Raw genomic sequence first — 24,068 nt, forward strand, 5'->3', positions numbered from 1 at the left:
TCAACTATTTAAAACCCTTTTTAAATTTAGGGTTTTAGGTTTACGACTACAATATAAGGCACGGGGTTTAGACTTAGGCCTAGGGTATGTATTTTAAGGTTCAAAAATCAATCTAGGGTTTTAGGTTTATAAATGTCATTTACATTAAAAATAAGAAAGAGAACACAAAATTAAATACACATGTTAGAGAGTTGCCTACCTCAAAGTCTTGGCAATCAATTCTCGTGGAGGGGGCTATTTGAGAAATAATTGAGGATGTTTGACATCGATACCTATTCTAAGTTACTTTCCCAAGTCAAATTTTAAAACGAAATCAAATGAGGCTACTAGGGGGAAAAAAACACTTGTTGAGTACTCATTCCTAAACAAGCATGCTTTACTAACTAGTACCTATTCTTTACAAATAGGTGTTTAGGTTCAAGCTTATATCCGAGATGAACTCACAATACTGGTTCCCACTTTTTGACCAACTTTGACACTTGGATGAATATTTTGAAAAAAAACTTCACTTTTTGACACCTATAACTTTTAAACCGTCAAGAATTTGAAGATGATATAAACTAGTGATTTTTAACATCTTGTTTGTAGATTCTAAATATATTTTTTGCAAATGTGTTTGAATAAAATTTTATTGATTTTTCCATCTCCCTCGAAAAGTATTTGTTTATAGCAAACAACATTTTTTAAAAGTGGTGTGTATCCCGAAACGTATAATTTTTTTTCTATAAATGATTAAATCTTAATTATTTTGAATTTTGGTTTGTAACATCAATACCCAGGGCATGCACTTGCTTTGATAGTGATATGTTGAATATTTTTTATTTTATTAAGTTTTGAAGTTCGACTAATTATAATTTGGATATAGGTGTACGTTTGAACACATAACTTGTTCTATATATATCAAAATTCAATTTTCTTTTTTTTGTTAGAAAGAAAACACCAATACCTAGTGCATAGATATTTTTCAGAGTTTTTTTGAATTAGTTTACTATTTTTCCCAATGCATTGAACAAAGAAGTTCGTGTTCGGTGAAAAACCTACATTCATAATAAATAAAATAAAAATATATTAATGAAATTAAATATATTAAAAGTTATACTATTTGGAAAGCTTATAATAAGGACTAAATACTTTAAAAAAAAAAAATTTAATGAATTAATTTGACCCCCCAAAAGCTAATGTAAAATTGGTTTTTTATCATAATTTGATAGATACAAAGGAGACTCCATTGCAAGTATGATTTAGAAGTAGAGAGGTTCTATCCAAGAAATTTTGATCTAAGAGCCTTTGATTTAACTCTCTTCAATTAATTACTTCAAATGGATCCTCTTAAATCTTAACTCATTATATTTTTTAAAAAATGTATGATTTCAACAAAAATCAGGACGTACCAAAAAGTGGGAACCATCTTTGTGAGTTCACCCTCTGTGAGTTCCCTTTTTAATGAAACAATCCCCAATCTTGTCAAAAAAATTTCCCTCGTGATTCTTCCACTAACAATGGGTTCAATTTCTTGCAATTGCACATAGGAAGAAAATGGTTTGCCCTAATATAATAGGCCACACTCCACAATGAAGCATCATGCTATTTTGGAGCTAACCATATGTTGTTCATTTGGTCCAATATTTAGGAACACTAGTAATGACACAATGCCATTTTTCGAAGGGGGATTCAATTAATAAAAGCATGAATGAAATTTAAACAATCAAGATTTATTTTAAAAAACACAAGGAAACACGTCACTTTTTAATTCAATAGAGTCGAAAACATAAACTTTTTAAAGCCGAACTAAAGGATGTGTGGCAGCAATCTTCAATAGCGTTGAGAGATGATGTGCAAGTTAAGATCTTTGAGGCCACTTGAACCATGCCTCATGCATGTCATTTTTCACAATTTTAATACTTTTAACCAAGCTCTAGATTCTTCAAGAAATGCAATTTTATGATTAGTTAAGTTGAATTGTCATCGGTTTGCCCATGGAGCAGCCCTAAACCTAAGTATATCTTTGACATACCTAAACCGAAAGGTCAATCATATTTAAAATTACCTACCATCGCAAAAATACTTAGTACTTGTTTGAAGCATGATCAATGAGTTGGTTGCACTTGCAAGAAACTATCTAGAGTGAAGAAGTGATTATATGTGCCATCACAAGTAAGAAGCTAGTAGTGATGGTTATACACAAAACATATCGATACCAGCAATGTAGAGAATGTGACTATTGTTTAATAATGTGGGACAACTAATGGTAGGTGTCATATGTTGATGTTACATATTTAACTCTTGGTATTCAACAAGTTAGTTATACAATTGGACAACTGATATTCCCATAAAACTTCTATATATAATTGTATGTGTGAATCCACAAAGATTACTTGAAATTACTAAGTTTGTTCCCTATTGAAACTACTAGCTGGGATACATGCTAAAGTAGATGATGATTCAAAAACTATTTTGTTAAATAGCATGCCTCCTAGTTATGGAAACATTGTCTTCATATTAAACAAAGTAGATGCTAACTTAGATGAAATAGTATCTACTTTGATTGACGAAGGAGCTAAAAAAAATTGATTCAGCTATAAAAGAAATCGTAGTGTATGAAAAAAAATTGGCCTAATTATTCCTCCAAATCTAGTTCTTCTACATCAAAAGAAAATCGTTTCTTCAAGAATAGAATTTTGTGCTACTATTGCAAGAAGGGACACATTGTTATGAATTGCACTCAACATGCCAAGGATCTCCTTGATGGAAAGTTCAATACAAATTAGGCATTGGGTGTAGATGAAGAAGAATGCCTTCATGGGGTGGCTATTGAAGACCCTCCACATAAAGATAGTGAGTAGGAATATGTTTTCTAAATCAAATCAAAAGTTTGTATTTGTGATTGGATGTGTTTGTCCCCGGTCACTATTGTTGGTTGTTTGTGAATGGATGTGTTTGTCCCCGGTCACTATTGTTGGTTGTTTGTGAATGGATGCGTTTGTCCCCATTTGTTTACCCCGTGGGGTGTGTTATTAATATTGCATATCAATTGTCAGATAATAACCATAGGATAGAATAGAAACCAGGAGCTCAGAGCAATGCTTCCATTAATGCCAAAATGTCTAGTACAATAATCATTCTCTGCATCCATGTATCCAACAACAAGTACAAGAGCATATATAAAGACACGGTCGAGAGTTGCGATTACCACCCGTGGGGAACCATCGTGCAACGGACAACTACCCTCAACGACACTAACATACTTAACCAACGTAGCTTAACAAGTAGTACAAAGCCCATTTTACGACCAACATCATCCCCTCCCCCCAAGAAAAGTCGTCTCCGGACGACAAGGACAAAAACTAACACAACAAAATGGGGATGAAGTACACTGTATACAATAAGAAAATCACTAAGAAGAAGGGGCTGAGGGGGTGTCCCTAAAGGAGGTAGTTGCATTGCCGATGAAGAAGATGCAGGAACTGCTGATGCCAATCGAGCCCAAAACTCATACACCTGTTGCGTCCTCGCCTGAAAATCCTTTTCTGCTACCATTTGATGCTCAAGTGCGGATTTCACCATTATTGCTTCCGCGAGGAGTTCTTTTTTCCCTTGACATCACAGTCCTCCTGTGCCTAAACCAAACTTGTCTGCAAAACACGCTTTTCAGTCTAAGCCTCCACCAACGGCTACTCAAATGATACTATCCCCCTAGCCAATTTGTCCTCGATAGCCACCTGCACTGCCCTCTCAGCATCCAACTCCTAGGTATGCTAAGCTAAGTCTCACGCTACTAGTGCCTCCAACTTGGTGGTCATCTCCTCCCAAGCCCTCTATGCATCCACCAAGGCAACCTCACGTCCGACCGAGACATACTCTGAGTTCCTCAAAGTGGACCATTCATGCCTGGAAGTGGCCACAACCCTCTGGCACAAAGGCTAGGAGATGCCTCCCTGGTGTCGTATGACTTCACGTTCTTGTCATGCCTTCCCTCAAACTCTATTTGTTCGCAACCTCCAAATCTGTCTCCCTCTACAGCTTATGGCTTCCCCACCAATGCTTAGCTTCAGGCTTCTTTCTCACAGTACGAAACAACCCCAACACTTACCGTGACTTCTCTGATGCCCTTCGCCCAACTCAAAAGTGTATTGTAGCTCAAAAATAAACTAGGGGTCTGAGGGCAATGCTCCAGAGGGGTCGAGGGGCGCTGCCCCAGCAAGGTCGAGGGGTAACGCCCCCTCGCGGGGTGGAGGGGCAACGCCCCACGTGCGCTCCCTATCGATGTACAAGGCGAGGTCATTTTTGTGATATTTTAAGATGCCAAAAACCTTCTTCTCCACTCTAATTTTTTCAGTGTCCTCCAGACTCCATCGAATGATTTTTCAATCTAATCGTCTTTTTTTTGCTTTTTTCTTTTCACGTGCCATCCCACCGTTTATCCCTTCCGTTTCGTGGTATTTTTTCCATTCACCCTTTTTTTAAACTACCACCGCCGCCGCCGTCGTGCTCCTTCAGACCTACGGTGGTATTCCATCGTCGGTGACCTCTGTCAACGATGGTCTCACCGTGGTGGTTCCACCGTACAGGACCCCTCAACGATGGTCCCACCGCACGCCAATTCCACCGTGGCCATCGATTTTTTTTAAATTTCCTAATCTAATTGTCTAGAGCGTCTTTGGCTCGGGTCCCGTGCCTCTAGGATCACCCTTCATCCTTCTCGGTTTGCCTCGCCCAAGAGTCTCCTGCTTTGGTCATGTGCCTCTCGGGTCCCCCTTTGGACTCTCGAGTGTCCTTCCAACCTCTTGGGTCCCCTGCGCGCTTCTCGTGGTAGGGTTTCAATTTGGACCCGTTGATGGCAAGTCTATTTTCAATGGCCATCTGAAGACCTGGAACCATAAATTCTACAGGGACCACGGTCTCCTTCCTATACATAAGAAGAAGAAGAATAAAGATTTTGAAGGTTGCAGCATTCCACACAAGGTTCCAATCGTTGCCGACTTGAATGATCTTGGGATTATCTACGTCACCGAGGTTTGTCTCCTTCAATTTTACCTCGTGATACTTGATGGGTTCTTCCTTCGAGAACTGGTGTGCGGTGGTGTCACTCACACAGGCGTCTCCCTTCCAATATTCTTTGTATTCCGACAGGTACACCTCTGCTGTTACTTGCTCTGGTTCCTCTACTTCGAGCCTGTAGCTCTGGAACATTTCGTAATCCTCCATCTGCCAGTGGAAGAGTCCGTTCAATGACCCCATCTCATCCTCGGAGCACTCTCCTAGTTTGAGAATCCCTTCGTCATTAGGCTCCATGCAGCCCCGTCCTTCGTTCCTCGGGTCGCCTTCTCCTTCACCCTTCGATTCCGAAGATGGTGCCAGTTCCTCACTAACCAACTGCGTCCCAAGGTCTATGATAAACAAACTTCCTCCATTATCCATAGACAGTGTTCTTCTTCCAATTGTGGGTGGCCTTGGCTGCCACCAGCCACCCTCTCCCTAAGATCGCATCATACCCTTTTTTTCTTTAGTGGGATTACCACGAAGTCCAATATGAAGGGTTGCGTCCCGATGGTAACTTGTTGGCCCATCAATGTCCCGATGGGTTTGATTCCATGTTGATCTACTCCAAGCAAATTGAATGTAGATGGCCACAACGTCGGCTTCCCCAACTTCCGCCAAGTTTCTTCTAGAAGAACATTCACTCTCAATCCACCATCGACGATGGTATCGGTTAGAATGGTGCCAAGGATACCCATCTCCACAATGGTCGGGTTCCTTCCATTGTTAACTACCAGCAGCCTAGGGTCTATTGCAGACCCCCCAGGAACATTCATGTGGTGGTTGGTATTGGTGCGTGGTTGGGAGAGATTATCCAACGCCGTTCGTAATTGAGGCATTGTCTGGAGGAGATCGTGTACCTTCACAGTCACCTCCAGTTTTAAAATTTGATTTAGTATAGCCTCCTCCGCCTTCGGTCGACTAGAAGTACCCGTCGTACCCTTGGCCTTTGTCCTCTCTCGTATCTTTTTCTCAATTTCTTCTCGTGCTTCTCGTACCCTTCGCTTCTCCGTCTTTGGGTCTGGGCACGTTGCTTGTCTGGCTTGGGCGCGGGTTACGGCCAGCACTTCCTCTTCTTTGGTTTCCTCGATATTGAGCAAGATGACATCTGAGTTCGGGCAGGTGGCGTCTTCGTGGTCTCCAAGTCTGCACCATTTGCACAAATATTGTGTGGCCTCTCCCTTCGGGCAGTCTCGGGCAAAGTGCCCCCACTGGCTGCACGCTTTGCATTGTATCATCGGTCGACCTTTGGAGTCATATTGGATCCGTCTCCTTGTATTGTTATTGTTGTTATTGTTGTTTCGTCCTCCCCACCGGTTATCTCGATAGCCTCCCGATGTTGCATTGTTGTTCGCCTGGGAGCTGTCGGTACCGCCCGATGTAGTTGGTTCTTCCTGAGTAAGCAATACTTGTTGGTTTCATGTTTTCATGTTGTAGGGGCATTCCCTGGTAGGATGCCCCATCAACTAGCATATATCACAATAGGCCTTCTTTGGGCAGGAGCCTTTCGTGTGGCCGTCCGTCTTACATTCCGTGCACCAAAGCTCCCCTTCGTCGGTCTTGCTCGGGCCTCCCTTCATAACCTTCAACTCTTTCATCATCCTCAGCATGTCCTTCTGCAGGGCTTGCACCTTTTTGCCGGACTCGCCATCGTTGATGCTTCCCTCAGAAGAGTCATCATCCTTGGACGAGCTATCCTTCTTTTTCTTCTCGGATGTCTTGGTCTCGCTCTCGAGATCCATCGCTCTATTATATGCATCTTCGTACGAGGTTGGTGGAACAATTTTCATCTTCTTCCGAAGGGAGTGTTTCAATCCCTCCACGAACCATCTCTTTTTCAACCCATCCGCTGGTTGACTCTCCATTTTCCCCAACAGTTCCTTGAGCCGTCGACTATAGGCTCGGACCGTCTCGTTCTTGTTCTGCTTTGTGCCATAGATTTCGGCTACTATTTCATTGTCATCTTTGAGGAGGCAGAACTCTATCTCGAACTCCTTCAAGTTGGGCCATGTGCCGCCTTTGGCCTTATCCGTATCAGAGTACCAGTCGATGGCCACTCCCCTTAAGGTTGCTGGAAATTGTGTTACCCATTCGTCCTGGTTGGTAATACCATTCGCTGACCATATGGTTTCGCAAGTGCGGCAATGGCCGAGGGGATCTTCCTTCCTGTTGTCGTTGAACTTCGGCAACTTCTGTTTATTGGCCATTGATGGGGGTCGTGTCCCCTGTCATGCACCTGCACCACTCCCACCTGCGCCGGTGGTGTTTGTTGTTTGAGTGACTGGGGGTACGGTGGTTTGTACCCGCATGCTTGGTGTGATGGGTCCCAAGAGGGGGTCCTGCTTGTCGTGTGCCTGTGCCTCCTCCGCACCTACAGTCTTACGGTTGCCCTCCCCTTAGTTCTCACCCTCGTCGTCTATTTGCTCCCTTCGGTGGTCCTTCCCTGAACTGATCCCGGGTATCTTCGACCAGATTTCTTCGTAGCCTTGTTTCCTCCAAAAATTCTTTGTAGCTTCTCACCCTACAGTGTTCTGGCGACACGTAGAAATCTCCTTCGGCTTTTGCTCCGTGGCACCTCCTTGGTTCCCTTCGGGCAACCCTTCGGCAGGTCATCCTTCGGCAAGTTGCCTCAGCCTCCATCTACGTTCTACTTGTTGTTCCAGAATCAGGGCTCTCTGTGCGGCCTCCCACTCCTCACTTTGTGCCTTCTTATTTAATTTGTCAATAGTATGACACCATTATTATAGTATAGAATGCTCTTTATTCCTCCTAGAGGTTCAAGGTTCAATTTCCCCTTCCCCTCTTGCCATCACAATCCGCTTCCTAGCGACGATTGTTTTCTTCATACTATCAAAGGACCTGTTGGCGTCGCTCCTCACGGGCAATCTCCTCCAGGCAGGTTCGTTGTGCCAGTGATGCCTGTGCAAGCCACCAGGGGAGGTGGTTCATCAACCAATTCACTGCAGGGCTAACTTCCAGTGCGGTCCACACGACACTTGTTGGGACTTCAACCTCCGTGGCCTCTCTTCGGACGTAGGTCTCGATGGCCGCCTGAAGCAGGATTGAGAATTCCCTCGTTGCAGTGTCCTCTCCGTCGTAGAGTTCCTTTTGTGCGTCGTTGGCCTCTGGGTTAATCTCACCAACGGGTAGGCCCATGGTGTCCGTACGCCATCCGCTCCTTCCTTTCTCGAGTATGTCTAGGCAACGGCACCAGATGTTTACCCCGTGGGGTGTGTTATTAATATTGCATATCAACAGTCAAATAATAACCATGGGATAGAATAGTAACCAGGAGCTCAGAGCAATGTTTCCATTAATGCCAAAATGTCTAGTACAATAATCATTCTCTGCATCTGTGTATCCAACAAGAAGTACAAGAGCATATATAAAGACAAGGCCGAGGGTTGCGGTCACCACCCGTGGGGAACCGTCGTGCAACGGACAACTACCCTCGACGACACTAACATACTTAACCAACGTAGCTTAACAAGTGGTACAAAGCCCATTTTACGACCAACACCATTCACAAAATGATGTAAATGATTGGATGTGTGTCCCCAATCATAATTGTTGTGAGTAGATTTGTGTCCCTTGTTCATACCTTGATGTTAGATAAATGTATTTGTCCCTATCCAAACTTGATGTACAACCTCGAATGGATCTGTTAGTCCCTCTCCCTGGTTCCATAGGTAGAAGTGTTTGTCCCTATCCTTGGATGAAAGTACAATGAGCATAGCGAGGCTTGTTCCACTATTGCTGGTCACGAGTAGATGAGTATGTTCCTACTCTACCTTATGATGAACTACTACATGTGGTCATCAAGTATTGTTGGTCTGCCATCCCCATTTGGAGAATGATGCAATATGAGGGGGTGTTAGGAATATTGCATAATAGGATGCATAAAATAATAGTTTAGAAGGTTTGTTATGGGCATTGGGAATATCACATCATTCCCATATAGGTTATTTGCTATTTAGCTATGATTTGGAATATGAGTTGTCAAAACAACTCATATCTTTAGCAAGTTGTTATAGGCAGTTTCCTGTAAAATAGGGAATATAAATCCTATAAATAAGTGAATGTATTGAACAAAAAGAAACAATAAGAAAAGAAGCCTATCATTCTTCATGTAAAATCTTCCCTGCTTTCTGTTCTGCCCAAATTCTGAAATTTACTACAGAACTGAGAATATAAGGCCAGATTATTCTCTTGTTTGGTTCTAGGTAATTCCATTTGCCTCCAAAATTCCATTAGTGTCAGATTGAAGATAACCCTTGTCTGCTGAGGAGATGCCTTTGAGAAGAAAGTATCCGTAACTACTTTAACTACTCTGACAACTTTAACATAAAAAGCTTTGTTCCCTGAAAGATTACTCTTACAATGCAACAGCTCTGTAACATCCTGCCACAACTAATATATGTTTCGATACAATATTCTTTGTTTCCAAGAATATCTCAGCCAATTGTAGATTGGCCCACCGTTCTTCCACAGCCTTAGTATTCTATAGTATGGGCCATGGTAGAATCCCTCATGATTTATTATCCGATCCATGTGTTCCACATAGCTCTCAATCCATGTGCCCTATATTTTTAGATTCCATACCCCAAAGCACATATATTCTTTAAATTGCATGCAAAGAACATGTATATGTGTGCTTCTTTGTTGCAGATTATTAACTACAAATGACTGAAACAAAAAATTACTCATTAAACAATAATTACTAAATGCATTTCAATCGGTGACCTTATAAATTAGAAGTTTTGTTTTTAGCCTGATCTTTAATCTTAGGGACTGCCCAACAGATCCGCAAAAGTTGTCCACACACACATGAAGCATTACTATAACACCTATCACATATGAAATATATGTGCAGCACAAGGCCTGAAGGAGAGACTGCTCATGTAAACAAAGTAAGAAGGTTGGATCATAATACTTATTCCATTAATAATAACCTGCCAAGTTTCTTTTACAGAAGAAATATTTGGGACCAGATACACGTGCAGGAATCAATTCATTCATTTGAATAGATGAACCAATTCATCAAAATTTGACCAGCACTTACAATAAATGGTTCATAATAGCAATTGCACTAGCTCAGTGCTTCTCCCACCCAAATAAGCTGAAACATTCCTCTAGAAATGGCCACTAACATATCCTAACCATAAAACAATAGTGATCATTTTAGCGGAACTCCAATCTCAAGTATATGAATATTGGTAAAAGATTTAGAAGCATCAAAAGGAACTTTCCAGCATTCTAAGAAGAACCTGCAAACTCAATTTTAAGCTGAAAATGCCACCCCAAGGTCATAATCTTTAATGGGAACCTGACAATAGCAAAAAGGTTCAAACTGTTGTAAATAAATGAATGCATACAACAGAGAAATTTTTTAACACCAAATACCACTGATGAGTCTTATAGAACATTTGGTTAACACAAATAAAAATATATCATAAAAAGTCTAAAAGATGAAATTTAAACCTAACAATTGCAAATAGCTTGAAATTGTTGTAAACAACTACCCTGAAAAGATGCAACATAGCAAAATTTAAACACCATTGCAAATAGCTTGAAATTGTTGTAAACAACTACCCTGAATACATACAAGTTACAACACAGCAAAAATTAAACACCAGCTATCACTGACGAGTCTCATAAAACATCTGATCAACACAACAAACAAAAAAACAAAAATTAAAAGCAACTTACAAGTTCAATCATAGCAAATTCATCTGTGAGATAACATTTATTTTACATACCTTCAGTAGTTATATTAATTCCGCTTTACTGACAAGAGAAGCAGCAGAGTCCTCCAAGACCCTACCCTCCGATTCCTTACCTTTACCATACAATACCTATTGACCAAAACATGTACCAGAAATTATGGTATAGAAGAAAATTAAGTTTAAATTGAAATTTCTCATGAAAAAGGTAGGCTTGCAGGAATTCAAGGTATTGTGCATAAAAATCCATATTGTGCAAAACGATATTGGAATGTAGAAGTCTTCTGTCTGTACCTTATCAATCAGCCCATACTCAATAGCTTCTTCTGGGCTGAAATATTTTGGCCGCAAAATATCTTCTGCAATCTTTTTTCTAGAATGTCCAGTGTAATGAGCCCAAAGTTTAACCTATGATACACAAAAAAAGCATAACATTACCAAATTATACAGTCCAACATTAAATCTAAATTTATGAATATAATAGATGCATAACACTAACAGCATTGCAATTTAAACCTTTCTGACATCTTTTCTGATGTTCACTAAACCCCAAAACATAATCACTGCCATAAAAGCAGAAATCGCCTGAAAATCGCAATAAATCACGAGTAATCATTTCTTGGCCCCCCTCTTGATTTTTTTGTCTGCATAGAAACCCAATTTTCAATTTTTTTCCTGCTACTTTTCTTCCAGTTATTTCAGTCTGATTTTTTTGCAATTGTCTTGATCTTCTACAATTTTTCAGAGGGGTTTAAGTCAAAATTTATTATGTTTGGTTTGTCACAAATACTTCAACATGGTGTTGCTTTAAGGCAAAAAACATAACAGTTAAGGAGGTGCAGGTATGAACCAAGGGAATGTGTGACTTTCAAGCTGGAGACCTCTCATAAACCAGCACTTATGAAGAAGCAACCTATATTGGAAGAAGATGCAATAAAGGTCAATGAAGACACTTCGAAGAGGTGTGAAATTTCTAATTTTCTGAATTTGACCAGCAGTCCTTGGTTATCTCATAAGTCTTGCATTGAGGACACTCAAGAGTGGTTTGATAAGTATGGAAATTCGGATTGCTCACAGTGATTTGGTAACAGCAATTAAAAAAGAGCATGATGTAAATGATTCTACTTACTATTATGATGGTGATCCCTTGACTAAGCATGATGGTGACTGTTGTGAGGTATTCACACATCGCCCCATCGCAAATGGGGACCCCCACTATTTTTCCTGATTTCTAGGGTAATGTTAGAGTCCTTAGCTATTAGCCTTTGCATCGAAGAAGTATAGATGGTCAAGAAGCCAGGAGTCAGGTGGATAGCCTTGTGTGACAGATGAAGTGAGTGAGTTTGTTAACCTTTAGCAACGTCTAGATCACATGAGGAGTAAAGCCCATCATGAGTTCAAATGAAGAATGAATGAGAGAATGCTAGATAGGGAAACTTCAAGTGCCCCTCTCCTCGAGTGAATTTCACTCCTATTGCCTCAAGTTGAAGAAGAAATCATATTCAAAGTAAGTTTTGAGGTCTTATAGTATATAGAGGCATAAACTAAGGCATAAAGTAATAAGGTTCAACTCAAAAGTGCATTTTCAAGCTACTTCAAGCGCTCAAGGTTGAGGGTGAAAAACTTCAAGTGCTCCTCTTTAGGAGCGAAATTCACTTCAAGTGCCCTTAGTTGAGAGCAAAATTGTTCCTAGAACGCACAATGAGCCTAGTTTCAACAAGCTTGAATGAATAGAATGAAGGAGAATGAGCAAGAAAACACTAAGTGTCAAGTTTCAATCCACTAAAGGTGCATGAGCTTTAGGACTTCACTTCATGTGCATCCACTTTGATTTGGGCTTCACTTCATGTGCATCCACTTTGATTTCGACTTCACTTCATGTGCATCCACTTTGGAGTGGACTTCACTTCATGTGCATCCACTTTGAAGCAAACTTCATTTCATGTGCATCCACTTTGAAGCGGACTTCACTTCATGTGCACCCCTTGTGGAGCGAACTTCATGTGCTCAAGACTCATAGCAAAATTCTTCCTAAGACCTCATGTCGAGCATGCTATGACGTATTAAAATTGGGAGAGTGTAAGTAAGCAAAGGAGAGTTCAAGTGTTGATTTGAAAGTAACTTCAAGTGCATGGAAATTGGAGCAAACTTTATGTGCATGGCATTTAGAGCGAACTTCATGTGCATAGACCTTGGAGCAAATTTGCCTCATTTGCCCAAGATAAGATGAGAAATTGCTTACAGATCATTGCCTTAAGCTGATTTGATGTCTTCATATGCTTAGAAAAGAACAATTTTGAATTTGAGAAGATGAAGGGCAAGTTAGAGGTTTACTTAATGTGCACCTCTTGTGGAGCGAACTTCATGTGCACCCATCTTGGAGTGAACTTCATGTGCTTCACTCTCAGAGCGAAATTCCTATAGAGGCCTTCCCTAAGGTTAGTTTGTCATGTTTTCATCAATCAATGGTTGAAAGACTCAATGTTAGAACCCATAGAATGAAGGGAAACGAGTGAAAGAAAGTTCAATGATGAGTTTGAAGATCACTTCATGTGCATCAAGGTTGGAGTGAAATCTACTTCAAGTGCTCCTCTCTAGGAGCGAAAAACACTTCAAGTGCTCCTACATGAGAGCGAATTTTCTCTAAATCCTCTTATCAAACCTGCAAATCACACAAAATCAGAAATCATGTCAAATTAGGAAGCTATATAGAGGTTATATATCATGTGTGTTTGATGCTCATTTCTTTGTTTTGCAGGAGATGAAGAAAGAAATCAAGGGGATCACATTGGAGGAGGATTGAAACAAGTCTCTCAAAGAGCAAATTTCAACGTCAAGATCAAGATACAAGGAAGATATCTTCAAAGAGATTTCATAGACAAGCACAAGAAGGTGACTTCACAAGGAACATTTACTAATACAAGGGCATGATCCAGCTATTCAAGGTTTGATGCGTTGAAAGAATCAACAACATGAAGGGGGTCACAAAGAAGGAATTCCAAAGGAGAGAAGCAGTTGTGACATCAAGAGTTTGTTCCAAGACAACACCAATACTTCAAAACAAAGAGGAAGTCAAAATATATACCTTGCACCTCCATGATTGAGGCATTCCAAAGGATAGTTTCAGAAGAGTTAATCAAAGTTAGAAGATCATCATCATCACTACTGAAGTTGGATAATGATATTCATTCATGATGATGAATCAAGTCCACAAGTGCAAAGTCGAGGTGGCATCCCAATCATCACTCACCAATCAGAGGAGTTCCACCTCAGCACGTCTAGATGCAATGAACTTGACTCGTCCATGATGGCACAAACTTCGAGGCACCTACCCTTGTTATCCATTGGTCGAATATTCTAGAGATGACATGTGTCAAAGTGTTGTAATTATTTCATTGACCAAAATTGAGTTTGTTGTAACAAGCCCTAATTAGGGTTTCATTGTAAAATCTCAACCATTGATCTCAAATTGATCTGAGCCATTGAATTGTATTGAGAGCATTATAAAAGGCTCAAGCTCTTCATTTGTTAAGCTTAATAGATAGTTTTAGACGAATAGAATAATGAATAGCAATTAGAGTAGAAGTTAGAATACGAGAAGACAAAGATTGTTGCCAAACCTTGTTGTAAAGAACAATTGATTTCATTGAAGTTATGGTAAATTTGATTTGTTGCTTCAACAACTTGCATGGTCTTTGCTTCTCAATTTATTTTCATGTTGATTAGATTGGATGAAAGAATTTGTTGAATGCATTTATGTAGAATCCGTTTAGTCCATACCACTAGCCTCTTGTTGATTGTAAGTGTGCCTTGCGTGGTCAACTGGAATAATATGAGCTTAACTTCAAATTGTTATGCATCCATTGTTTATGCATTAACTTGGATGGTAATCAATGTTTGATGATAATGATTTGAACATCTTTTAATTATCCCTTAGAAGATTGCACTGAGCTTGTGTCAAATTGTTCAAGTTGATGGTGAGACCTTGCCCAATAGGATTCCATTGAATCATTCACCCATTCTCTTGCATTCTTAGAATTAGAAGACTCCCCAAACCTTATGTCTTTTGCTTTTTCTTTATTATCCAAGCGTGTAGTTAGGATCTAAGTTCCAGCGATTTAAGCACTCAACAATTCAACGTAGGTCTCTTTGTGATTCCAGCATAATCACATCAAACCAATGAGCTTATCCACACGTCGTGACCCGACATTTATAAACCTTGAAATTATCTCAAGTGATCCTTAAGCTAATCTTCAGCATTTGAGTAACTTTGTTCAAGAGAGGATAAGATACTTTTGGGTATTTTATTTTGTGTTCGCATGTGCCTGAAAAACACATCAACAGTGACCAAGCTTCCAAACATGGATATTGTAAAGAAGATGTCATGGAGGAAGCTGATTTGAAGAGGCATTATTATGAAGAAAAATTAGAAAAGTTGTTTGAAGATAATAGGCCCCATGAGTCACATCATTTAAAAGGGCATTTGAAATTAAATGGGGAAACTGATGCAAAAAGGGTAGAAATTGAGCAAGTAATGGAGGATCTTCATATAGAAGAGGATTTAGTTTGAAACCATAATATTTTTAATTTTTCACTTGTATGCATCTTTTGGATCAGCCTTTGTTGAACCTCCCAATGAAGAAGTTGCAATGAAGGCTCAAACTATGATCAAAGGGGGAAAAGATTGTTTATACTCTTTGTGGGCCATCAAGGGATGATAGTGGTGCAATTGGGGAAGAAATTGTCCTTGATTCAGAATGGAAGATCCGTGTGTCTTGACATCTCACCTTGAAGAGGGTGATTTCTTGATTAGACATGATGCTGTCCTAAACTTAGAAAATTCTGATTTTTGGATTGTTGACAGCAGTACTCTAGTTGGGACAGTTGGCAACCTTGTGGAGGATGGTCTTTGGTGTGGTACACACTTTGGGACAACAAAAATCAATGGCACACTTGTGAACATGACAGCTAAGAGGATGGAGGCTCAAATTGAGCTTGAAGCATGTGACTTTCAGTTAGAGACATCTCTTGAACCAGCACTTGTTGATGACCATCCACTCATCAAAGGAGAGGTGATCAAGATCTATGATGGCATCACAGCAAGGCATGAGGAAAAGGCTGATTTGCTAATTGGGAACATCAGCTCCTTATCTTTAAAGAATCATGAGTTGGCAGCCCGTATACATGAAGATGTTATTGTTACAGAGATTTCCAATGTTGGCGCTCAAGAATTGAGAGCCAAACATGAGGCATTTGTAATTGAAGGGTCCGAGTTTCTATATTTTAGCAGGGAAGATGTAAGGAAGTCACAAGGTACATGTTACGAATGGCTACAAAAGGATAGGAAGGCCAAGTGGTTGACTGCCCAAGCAAGATGGCACTTACAAGAAGAAACACTGCCCAAGCAAGATGGCACTTACAAGAAGAAACATTCAGATTAGTGTCATCTAGAGAAGTATGATTCAGAAAATTTTAAGGGGACATCTACTTTGCATCATGAGGTTCATGAGTCTCCTCTTTTAGAGAATCCAATGAACGCTCAAATCATAGAGAAAGATGGGTTAGTTGAGCACACATTTGGCGGATCCACCACTAGTGTTGTATCTACACATATAGAGGGAGGCATAAGTAATTTGGTTGGGTTTGTGGTCATTCATGGAGAATTTGATGAGAAGTTATCTCTTTTAGAAGTTCACCTGGTAGAACTCACCGTTTTGAAGCCAGCCTATGAAGGAGTGTACATGGATGGGGGCATTGGTGATTTTTTGATGAAGTCTAAGACTGCTCAAATTCCAAGACTTTTGATACATGTCATAGAGATACGTGCTCTTGGTTGGTATGCACTTGGAGAAGTGAAGACACAGCTGATCTATGAACCAAGGTATGGAGGAGTTGTCACGAAGATACTTGGTTTTGGGTTGCAAATATTTGTGCTTCAGCTGGGTTGTGATCTATGGTATGAACCTAGGCATAACGGAAGAAGCATTCCAACCGTAATTCATGGGTTAATACTATATATATTGTTGAGTAATATCTGTTCTTCATCGAACATGGATTTTCTTGGAAGTACTTCTAAGGCAGCAACTGTTTGGGTGTTTTGGAGAGACATGGATCATCTCTTTATCATTGGAAGTTGGCATAACGATGAGGCACTATCATCATTAGTCATTAGAAGCACTTCTCACATCATCATGAGTCTGATTTTCAGATTTATGGGTGCTGTTTGGGTTTGCATCAGCAGCCTGGGATGGGCTGATATGTTTTTTTGTGCGCCTATGATGTGTATTTTGCACATCCAAGGAAGATCATGTGGAGTTGGAGAGTTATTTGTTGTTGATAGCTTCTTGCAAAACTTCTATCTCCTCATTTTTGTTGAATGGGACAGTGTGATGATTTGGAATCCATTAATCAGCTTGATAGTGGGAATGTTTCAGAATAATAGAGTTGCAGGGTTTAGTACTGCGGGTTGCATTAGAGCGGAGCAGCGGAATGATGCAATGTTTTTCAGATGGATAGTTTGGGATCCTGGTGGAGCAGTGGAGAATTAGTTAAGGACAAGCAATGTTTGGGCCGGGAGGACTGTAACGTCCCCAATTTGTAAGGTGACAATTAGTTAGATTAATTTTTATTAAGTTGTCAAATTTTTTTTTTAAAGTCCAATGATGACTTAATATTAATTAATTAAATTAAATAAACAATAAAATATTATAATGTCACTTTATTAAATAAAGTTTTCCAATGTTCAAGTCAGCCTTATCCTCTAGGAAGTTCCTAGAGGTCTTTATAACGAGGCTCACTGGGAGAAAAAAAGCATGCTTTTGGATTTGAAAAACGTTTATGATTTTTGGAGACAAAAACCTTCACGAGTTGAGAAGGGCTGGATGAAAACCTAGTTCTTCCGGAGGGGTGGATTCACAATGGAGTCTACATCTGCGCCAAATTAGTTAAGTCTCCTTTGGAGACAAATTTGTAAGATTTAGAGTTTGTCTCAGAGATAATATTATATCTATCCATTTACTATCAGAAAATAAGATTTCTATATTCTGAAGTTCAATTTTGTCACTTCCTTATACTAGCCGCCCTTTTCAATATTTTGGAGATTGAAGTATGATAAGAATGTTGTTTTTCCTTTCATAAAATTTACCAATAAACATAAGGAAGGTAATGAACATTGTCTTTTTCATCCTACTTATTGTCATTCTCTTGGAAAGTGCAAAGCATTTAAAACATTTGTTCAAGAACAATATGATAGGGCTCGCATAGCTCTTACAACCAATCTAGCACTCTTTCTTGGTGAAGAGGTAGTGCCTTAGCACTCCATTCATCCTTCATGTTGCTCCTCACCCTATGACACTAGTGGTGGTTAACTTAATTGGAGGCTCTTTGTCATAACAGGTGATGCTATTTCAATTACAAACATTTTGGTGCAGCAACATTATTCATTCTTGCCTCTATCTTATTCCTTCTCTCTATCTAAGGTTTCGCTATTCCTTTTAGGGGTTGCATTTTTCATATTTTAATGTCATGTCTCTTATGATTAATCTCTGCTTAGGGGAGTATGTGATCCTTCATCTAAATCTTTCTTTTCTTCTCTTTGAAGATTACCTCTTCTTTAGAGTGGCATTTTACATATCTTAATGTCTTTTCTTGCATTGAATATTCCTTCATGTGAGTACATTGTGCATTTGCTTATGTCTAATCTCTCCCTAGAGGTTGTATAATCCTTCTCATTGTCCCTACGCTTGGGAGACATTGATCTTTCTCTCCTATCCTTTCTAAGGATCCACTTTTTCGTTGTTAAGTGGTGTTTGCTTATGATTTGATGTTATTCCTTGTATAAAGTTGTTTGTTTGCTCAAGGATTCTGTCTTATGCAAGAGGTGTGTGTCCTTGGCTACAACTTCTTTTACACTCGGCAATTGTAGCATCCTAAATTGTACTCCCTTACAATTTGGTCCACATTTGGGGCCCTTACCTTAGTGTTTGTCCCCCAATGCTTAATTAAGACCTAATTATGCTTACATCATGCAAATATGGCCTTATTTTCACTTCATACACCACATGGCCCCTTATTTTCGACCCTAAAATGGGGTGGGACCACGGCGTGGTGCCTTGGTCCTCATTGGGACGATGGTGCCACACCTTGGTCCTCCCTATTTGGGCTCCCCTTTGAACCCCTTGAGCATTTCCAAATTTGAGCAGGAAACCTAGCCCCGTGTGGGCCTATGTCGGAAAACTAACATGTTTTTTGACGAGCAAGTGTATAAGGAGGCTTTCCCCTCTCATTTTGATATATACAAGGATAGAAGGGCAAAATTATAATCACAAGGCATCAAGCATTCAAGCATTCATTATCAAGCATTTCTAAAGATCTTCAAGGCTGCATATTCTTCATTCATCAATTGCGGAGCAACATTACATCGTTCATATGGAAGCATGTGTGTGTGATTAGGGTTTTGTCAGATTCATGCCATTTCATATAGCATATGTGATTACATTCAAGAAAAAAAGCATCATTATCAATCATTGTAGATCTGAGTTATATCCTTCCATCACTTATTTCAGTATTTGCAATATTTCAATCAAGCTTAATTCCTAAATCGGGGTATAACTTAGGCAAGCTCCTATTCCCAACCTATTTCCCCTTCTTTCTGTGTGTAGAAAATAGGTACGGAGCTGCGATCTTCAGGATAAGCATTATTTACAATGACGAATCAATCCCCCTTTGGTGTGTGAAGTTTGGAGGACCAGGGCGATAGGCACCACGATCTTGACATTTTGAGAGCTCCTTCGGGGATCAAGTTTGAATTTGCTTATATTTCTCAAATCCAGGTGCGTGGCTCAATCCAACGACTGTAGCTCATTGTTTCTGTGTTTTCATTCTCATTTCCAGCACATTACCCTAATTTCAGCAATTCAACTTACAAAAGAGGGTAAACAAAATCACACTTTGAATCCAATCAGTATTTCTAGTCCTTATCCTTGTTGGTTTGTGACTAAATCTATTGGATTCAACCCGTCTTTTGAATGTAAAGGTCCCTAAGTAAAAATTAGTGGTTTTCATCCTTCTTGTGGTGGAAACTCTAATTTTTCACTCCTTTACAACAATATATATCTATTATAAACTTACCCCTCACATTGGGTCAAAAGTGTGTCGTCTTTCATCAAGAATCCCTTTCACCTAGCAATAGGGGGAAGGTATGCATTCTTGTTCTCCTTCTCTTCTTTTGGTAGAAGATGCTATGTTTGTTCAAGAAACTCCTCTTGGAGGTAGATGTCTTTTGAGCAAAGATCTATTCTCCTCCAAGGATCCTCTTTACACTTGTTGCAAGATATCTCTTTTTCAACTATCTTATCCTTGCTTGTAAGAGTATTCCCTCTTTAGCTTGGATGTATGAACATTGTTGCCTAAAAGGATATCTCCTTGGTGTTGAAGGTGGGTATCCTTGTTTCTAACTTCCTTAAGACATCAATGTAGGGCTATGTTGACATCTTAAGCAAGGGGCATACATATCGCCCTCTTTGTACCAGATTGTACTATATTGTTGCATGTCTTAAACGGGGTGTTCATTCTCAAAACCAGAGAAAACAAACTCTTACACGAGATGCTTCATGCCCGAAACCAGACGCCTCGTTAATATGTCTTAGACGAGGTGCACATTCCCAAAACCAAAAATAACAAACTCTTACACAAGATGTCCTCGAAACTAGATATATATTTGTCTTAAACGGGGTTACACATTCTCGAAACCGGAGCAAACAAACTCTTATACAAAATGTTCCCGAAACCAAACTCGCCCCTTGGCATTTGCATTTTCATTACATGTCTTAAACAGGTTGAAGCATGCTTGAAACCAAAGAAAACAAACTCTTATACAGGATGCTATACACTTGAAACCAAAAATCACTTGCACACACACACAAGGGTGAGTGGAACTAGCAAAACATAGCTAGACTTTTCCTACTCTCCTCCCCAACATGGATCACCTAGAAAAACACATCTAGAATGTGTATCCATGTCTTCTCTCATTCTTCTCATGGATCACCTAGAAAAACACATCTAGAATGTGTATCCATGCTTTCTCTCTTTCTTCTTGTGAGCTCATAGCTTTTCTATTTGTTTGTTCATGGATGATGTGTGCTCCTTCTCTTTTATGTGATCACTTGTGTTCATGAGATGGCATTTTTCAAGAATGATATTAGAGGTTGAGGCATTTTGATATCGAGGTCTCTTTGGCTAGTTGACTTGAGCTCTTGTTTTTAGTTTTTAGCTTTTGCATTGTGTGTCTTTTGCCTTTTGTCTTTTTGTTTTCTGTCTTGTGTAGTGAGTTAAGATCCTAAGATTGGGGGCTTTGTTCCTCAAGATTAGTGATGTCTTATACTCCTTGTGATTGTGCTCCTAATTGCCCCTCTTCCATCTCTTTCGTCTACTTTACCACGGGTATTTGCATAAGCTCATACTCCCGTTAAAGTGGGGACTAAATGTAGTGTCGTAAATTGTCACCAGGCCAGTTTACACCTCATATTTGTGCCCCTACTTTAGGGTGTTTCCCCCTCATCTCCTATCCGGGTCCGTTTAATGCCTTAACTCCAATTCTGATGTCATGTACACCTAACAATTAATTTCCTGGAGGGATGTCCTTCTCCTTGGGTTGAACCATGGTCCCCGACTAAGGAGGACCAGAGTGCCCCGCGCCCTAGCCCCCCTTAGTTGGGCCCTATTTTGAAGTGTGTGATGGGCCCTATCTTGCCGACGGGAAATGAAACTTGTGGCTTTACATGACTGTTGGAGGTTGGCCTAATCGGTAATTGACCTAGAATCCCCTATATAAATACATTAATCAATTCATTTCAATCTAAGTCTCCATCTCCAAGCAATTCGTGAAGCATTCATAATCAAGCATTTTCAAAGATCTTCAAGGTTGCATATTCTTCATTCAGCCAATGTGGAGCAAAATTACATCATTCATATGCAAGCATGTGTGTGATTACGGTTTTGTCATGTTCATGCCATTTCATACAACATATGTGATTACATTCAAGAAGCAAAGCATCATCATCAACAATTGCAGATCTGAGGTATATCTTTCCCTTATTTATTTCAGTATTTGCAATATTTCATTCAAGGATAATTCCTAAACCGAGGTTTGACTAGGCAAACCCCTATTCCCAAAAAAATTCCCCCTTCTTTCTATGTGTATAAAACAGGTGTGAAGCTGCAATCTTCAGAATCAACATTATTCACAGACACGAATAGGTTCCCCCTTGGATGGCAAAAAGTGTGGAGGACCAGAGTGACATGCATTCTAGTCTTGACAAATCAGGAGCTCCTTCTGGGAACAAGTCCGAATACTCACATATTACCTAGATCCAAGTTCGTGGCTCCGTTTGATGATCGTAGCTCACTGTTCATTCATACTCACTTCAATTTCAGCACATTTACCCTAATTTCAGCATTTCAACAATTCAACTTAAAAGAGGGCATTAATCCTAAAACCAGTGAATCTAATAAGAATTTTCAGCCCTATCCTTGCTGATTTGTGGCTAGATCTATTAGGTTCACCTCTCTTTAATGTAATTGGTCTCTAAGTAAACATTAGTGGTCTTCTCCCTTCTATGGTGGAAGCCCTATTTTTTCACCACATTACATACCTATCTCACCCATTTTGCATTAAGAGCGTCATTATGTTGCCCAAATCTTGAGTGAGCACACATACAACCAAATATCATGGACAAATCTACTCAACAAGGGGTTTGATATAATTTTTATATGCTCTTTTAACCTCTTTTAACTTGATCTTGATTTTAATTTAATTTGTGTGTTTTGGGTGTTTTCCTTTAGTTGTTTATGCTCTTTAAACTCACATTTTGTTGAACACATTCTGGCACGTTTGATGGGACCCACGTCATAGGCTCCCTTTTAATCATTTTGCATTTTTTAGCATTTTGATAGCTTGCAGGTTTGTGGATCGGTGGGTTTTCCAATTTATTGGCGAACTCACTTCTAGATTGGTGGATTTGCTAATTACAACCCAAAAACGAAGATCTTATAAACCAATAAGTACACTTTGTCAACTAGCGAATATGCTCAATAAACAGGCCGATTCGCTCCCTGATAGTCAACAAATACACTTAGTCACTCGACAGATACAAAGCGAGCTGCAGATTCGTTCAAAAACCCACACATTTACTCAAATACCAGTAAATTTCTCAAGAACTCGTGGATTCACTCAAATACTAGTGAAATTGGTTAAGAACTAGCAGATTTGCTCAAGAACTCGTGGATTCGCTCAAATACCAGTGAAATCGGTCAAGAACTAGCAGATTTGCTCAAGAACTTTGCTCAAATACTAGCGAAATTGCTCATGAACTAGTTGATTCACTCAAGGACCAGCGAGCTTACTTCTATATTAGCAAATTCACTCTGTAAATTAGCCAAAACACTCTATTCTTTAATGGATTTGCTCAGGATCAGCGGATTTGCACTATCATTTAGCGGATTCACACCGTGTTTCAGTGGATTTGTAATTAGTTATAAAAAAACAATTTTAAACTAATTTTTGTGCAATTTTTCCTTATCATTTTGGGGGGGCTTATAATATTGTTTCCTTACAACCTCCTTATCATTGGGTTGAGTGCTCCAACCCCCCTTGGGTTAACCTACTGCTATCTCTTTGAGCTTTTTTAGCCTCTAATCAGTTTGTTGTGCAACTTGTAATTGATCGCCAAAGACAAAATCTTAAACAACTAACACATCTTCTTGCAGCACCGCACTCAAAGACAATCATTTTATCACTAATCTAGGAACACTTTAATTTCATAAAGTAATTTATGACTGTTTTTTGTCTCTGGTGCGCTTGGACATCTTTTGTCATCTGAGTTAGCATGTGTGTATCCTCTCCCCTTGCCTTTGTGGAACTTGGGTGTAAGAGAAACACACACTAGCTCCCTTTTATTTTCATGTTAGGAGGCCTATTTGGGGGTTTGATCACACCAAAAGGACAACCTCAACCATGTGAACCAACAAGGTATATAAAGGGGTGAGAACAAAAGTTGTAGCCCAATCCATCTCATGTTGTGTTTAACGAAATCCTGAAGCTCAGGTGATACCAAGATAGGGGTGCAAGGCTGGTCCAAAGCGGTTAACTCACCTTCCTGACCCACGCTTGTGGCAGAGTGGTGTTTACGAATGTGCCTCATGTACCTTGTGTACATCGAGGACACCCCTAATCGCTTGTATAAGCCTAGCTAGAAACTTTCGCTCACCGCTACATTGGTGCAAGTGATGTAGATCATACCCCCAAGTTAC

At 39.8% G+C, this 24,068-nt stretch overlaps 1 protein-coding gene across 9 annotated transcripts in view; it reads right to left on the minus strand.

Annotated features, from left to right (window-relative positions):
• Nucleotides 1–9,939: 9,939 nt before the first annotated feature.
• The window catches only part of LOC131034796 (ATP-dependent Clp protease proteolytic subunit-related protein 4, chloroplastic), a 93,253-nt gene continuing 79,124 nt past the window's right edge, over nt 9,940–24,068 (minus strand). Inside the window, exons 6-10 of one of the 9 annotated variants that reach the window (XR_009103838.2) lie at nt 11,055–11,168; nt 10,797–10,892; nt 10,519–10,560; nt 10,305–10,363; nt 9,940–10,192 (exon numbers count right to left, since the gene is read on the minus strand). Coding sequence is in view for 1 of the 9 variants with exons in the window: in XM_057966396.2 (XP_057822379.1) it covers nt 10,806–10,892; nt 11,055–11,168 (201 nt within the window). In the remaining 8 variants the exon portion in view is untranslated. The other 8 variants (XR_009103837.2, XR_009103836.2, XR_009103834.2 and 5 more) reach the window with 8 other exon arrangements.

The sequence above is a fragment of the Cryptomeria japonica genome, chromosome 3 (genome assembly GCF_030272615.1).
Source record: "Cryptomeria japonica chromosome 3, Sugi_1.0, whole genome shotgun sequence".
Lineage (NCBI taxonomy): Eukaryota > Viridiplantae > Streptophyta > Pinopsida > Cupressales > Cupressaceae > Cryptomeria > Cryptomeria japonica.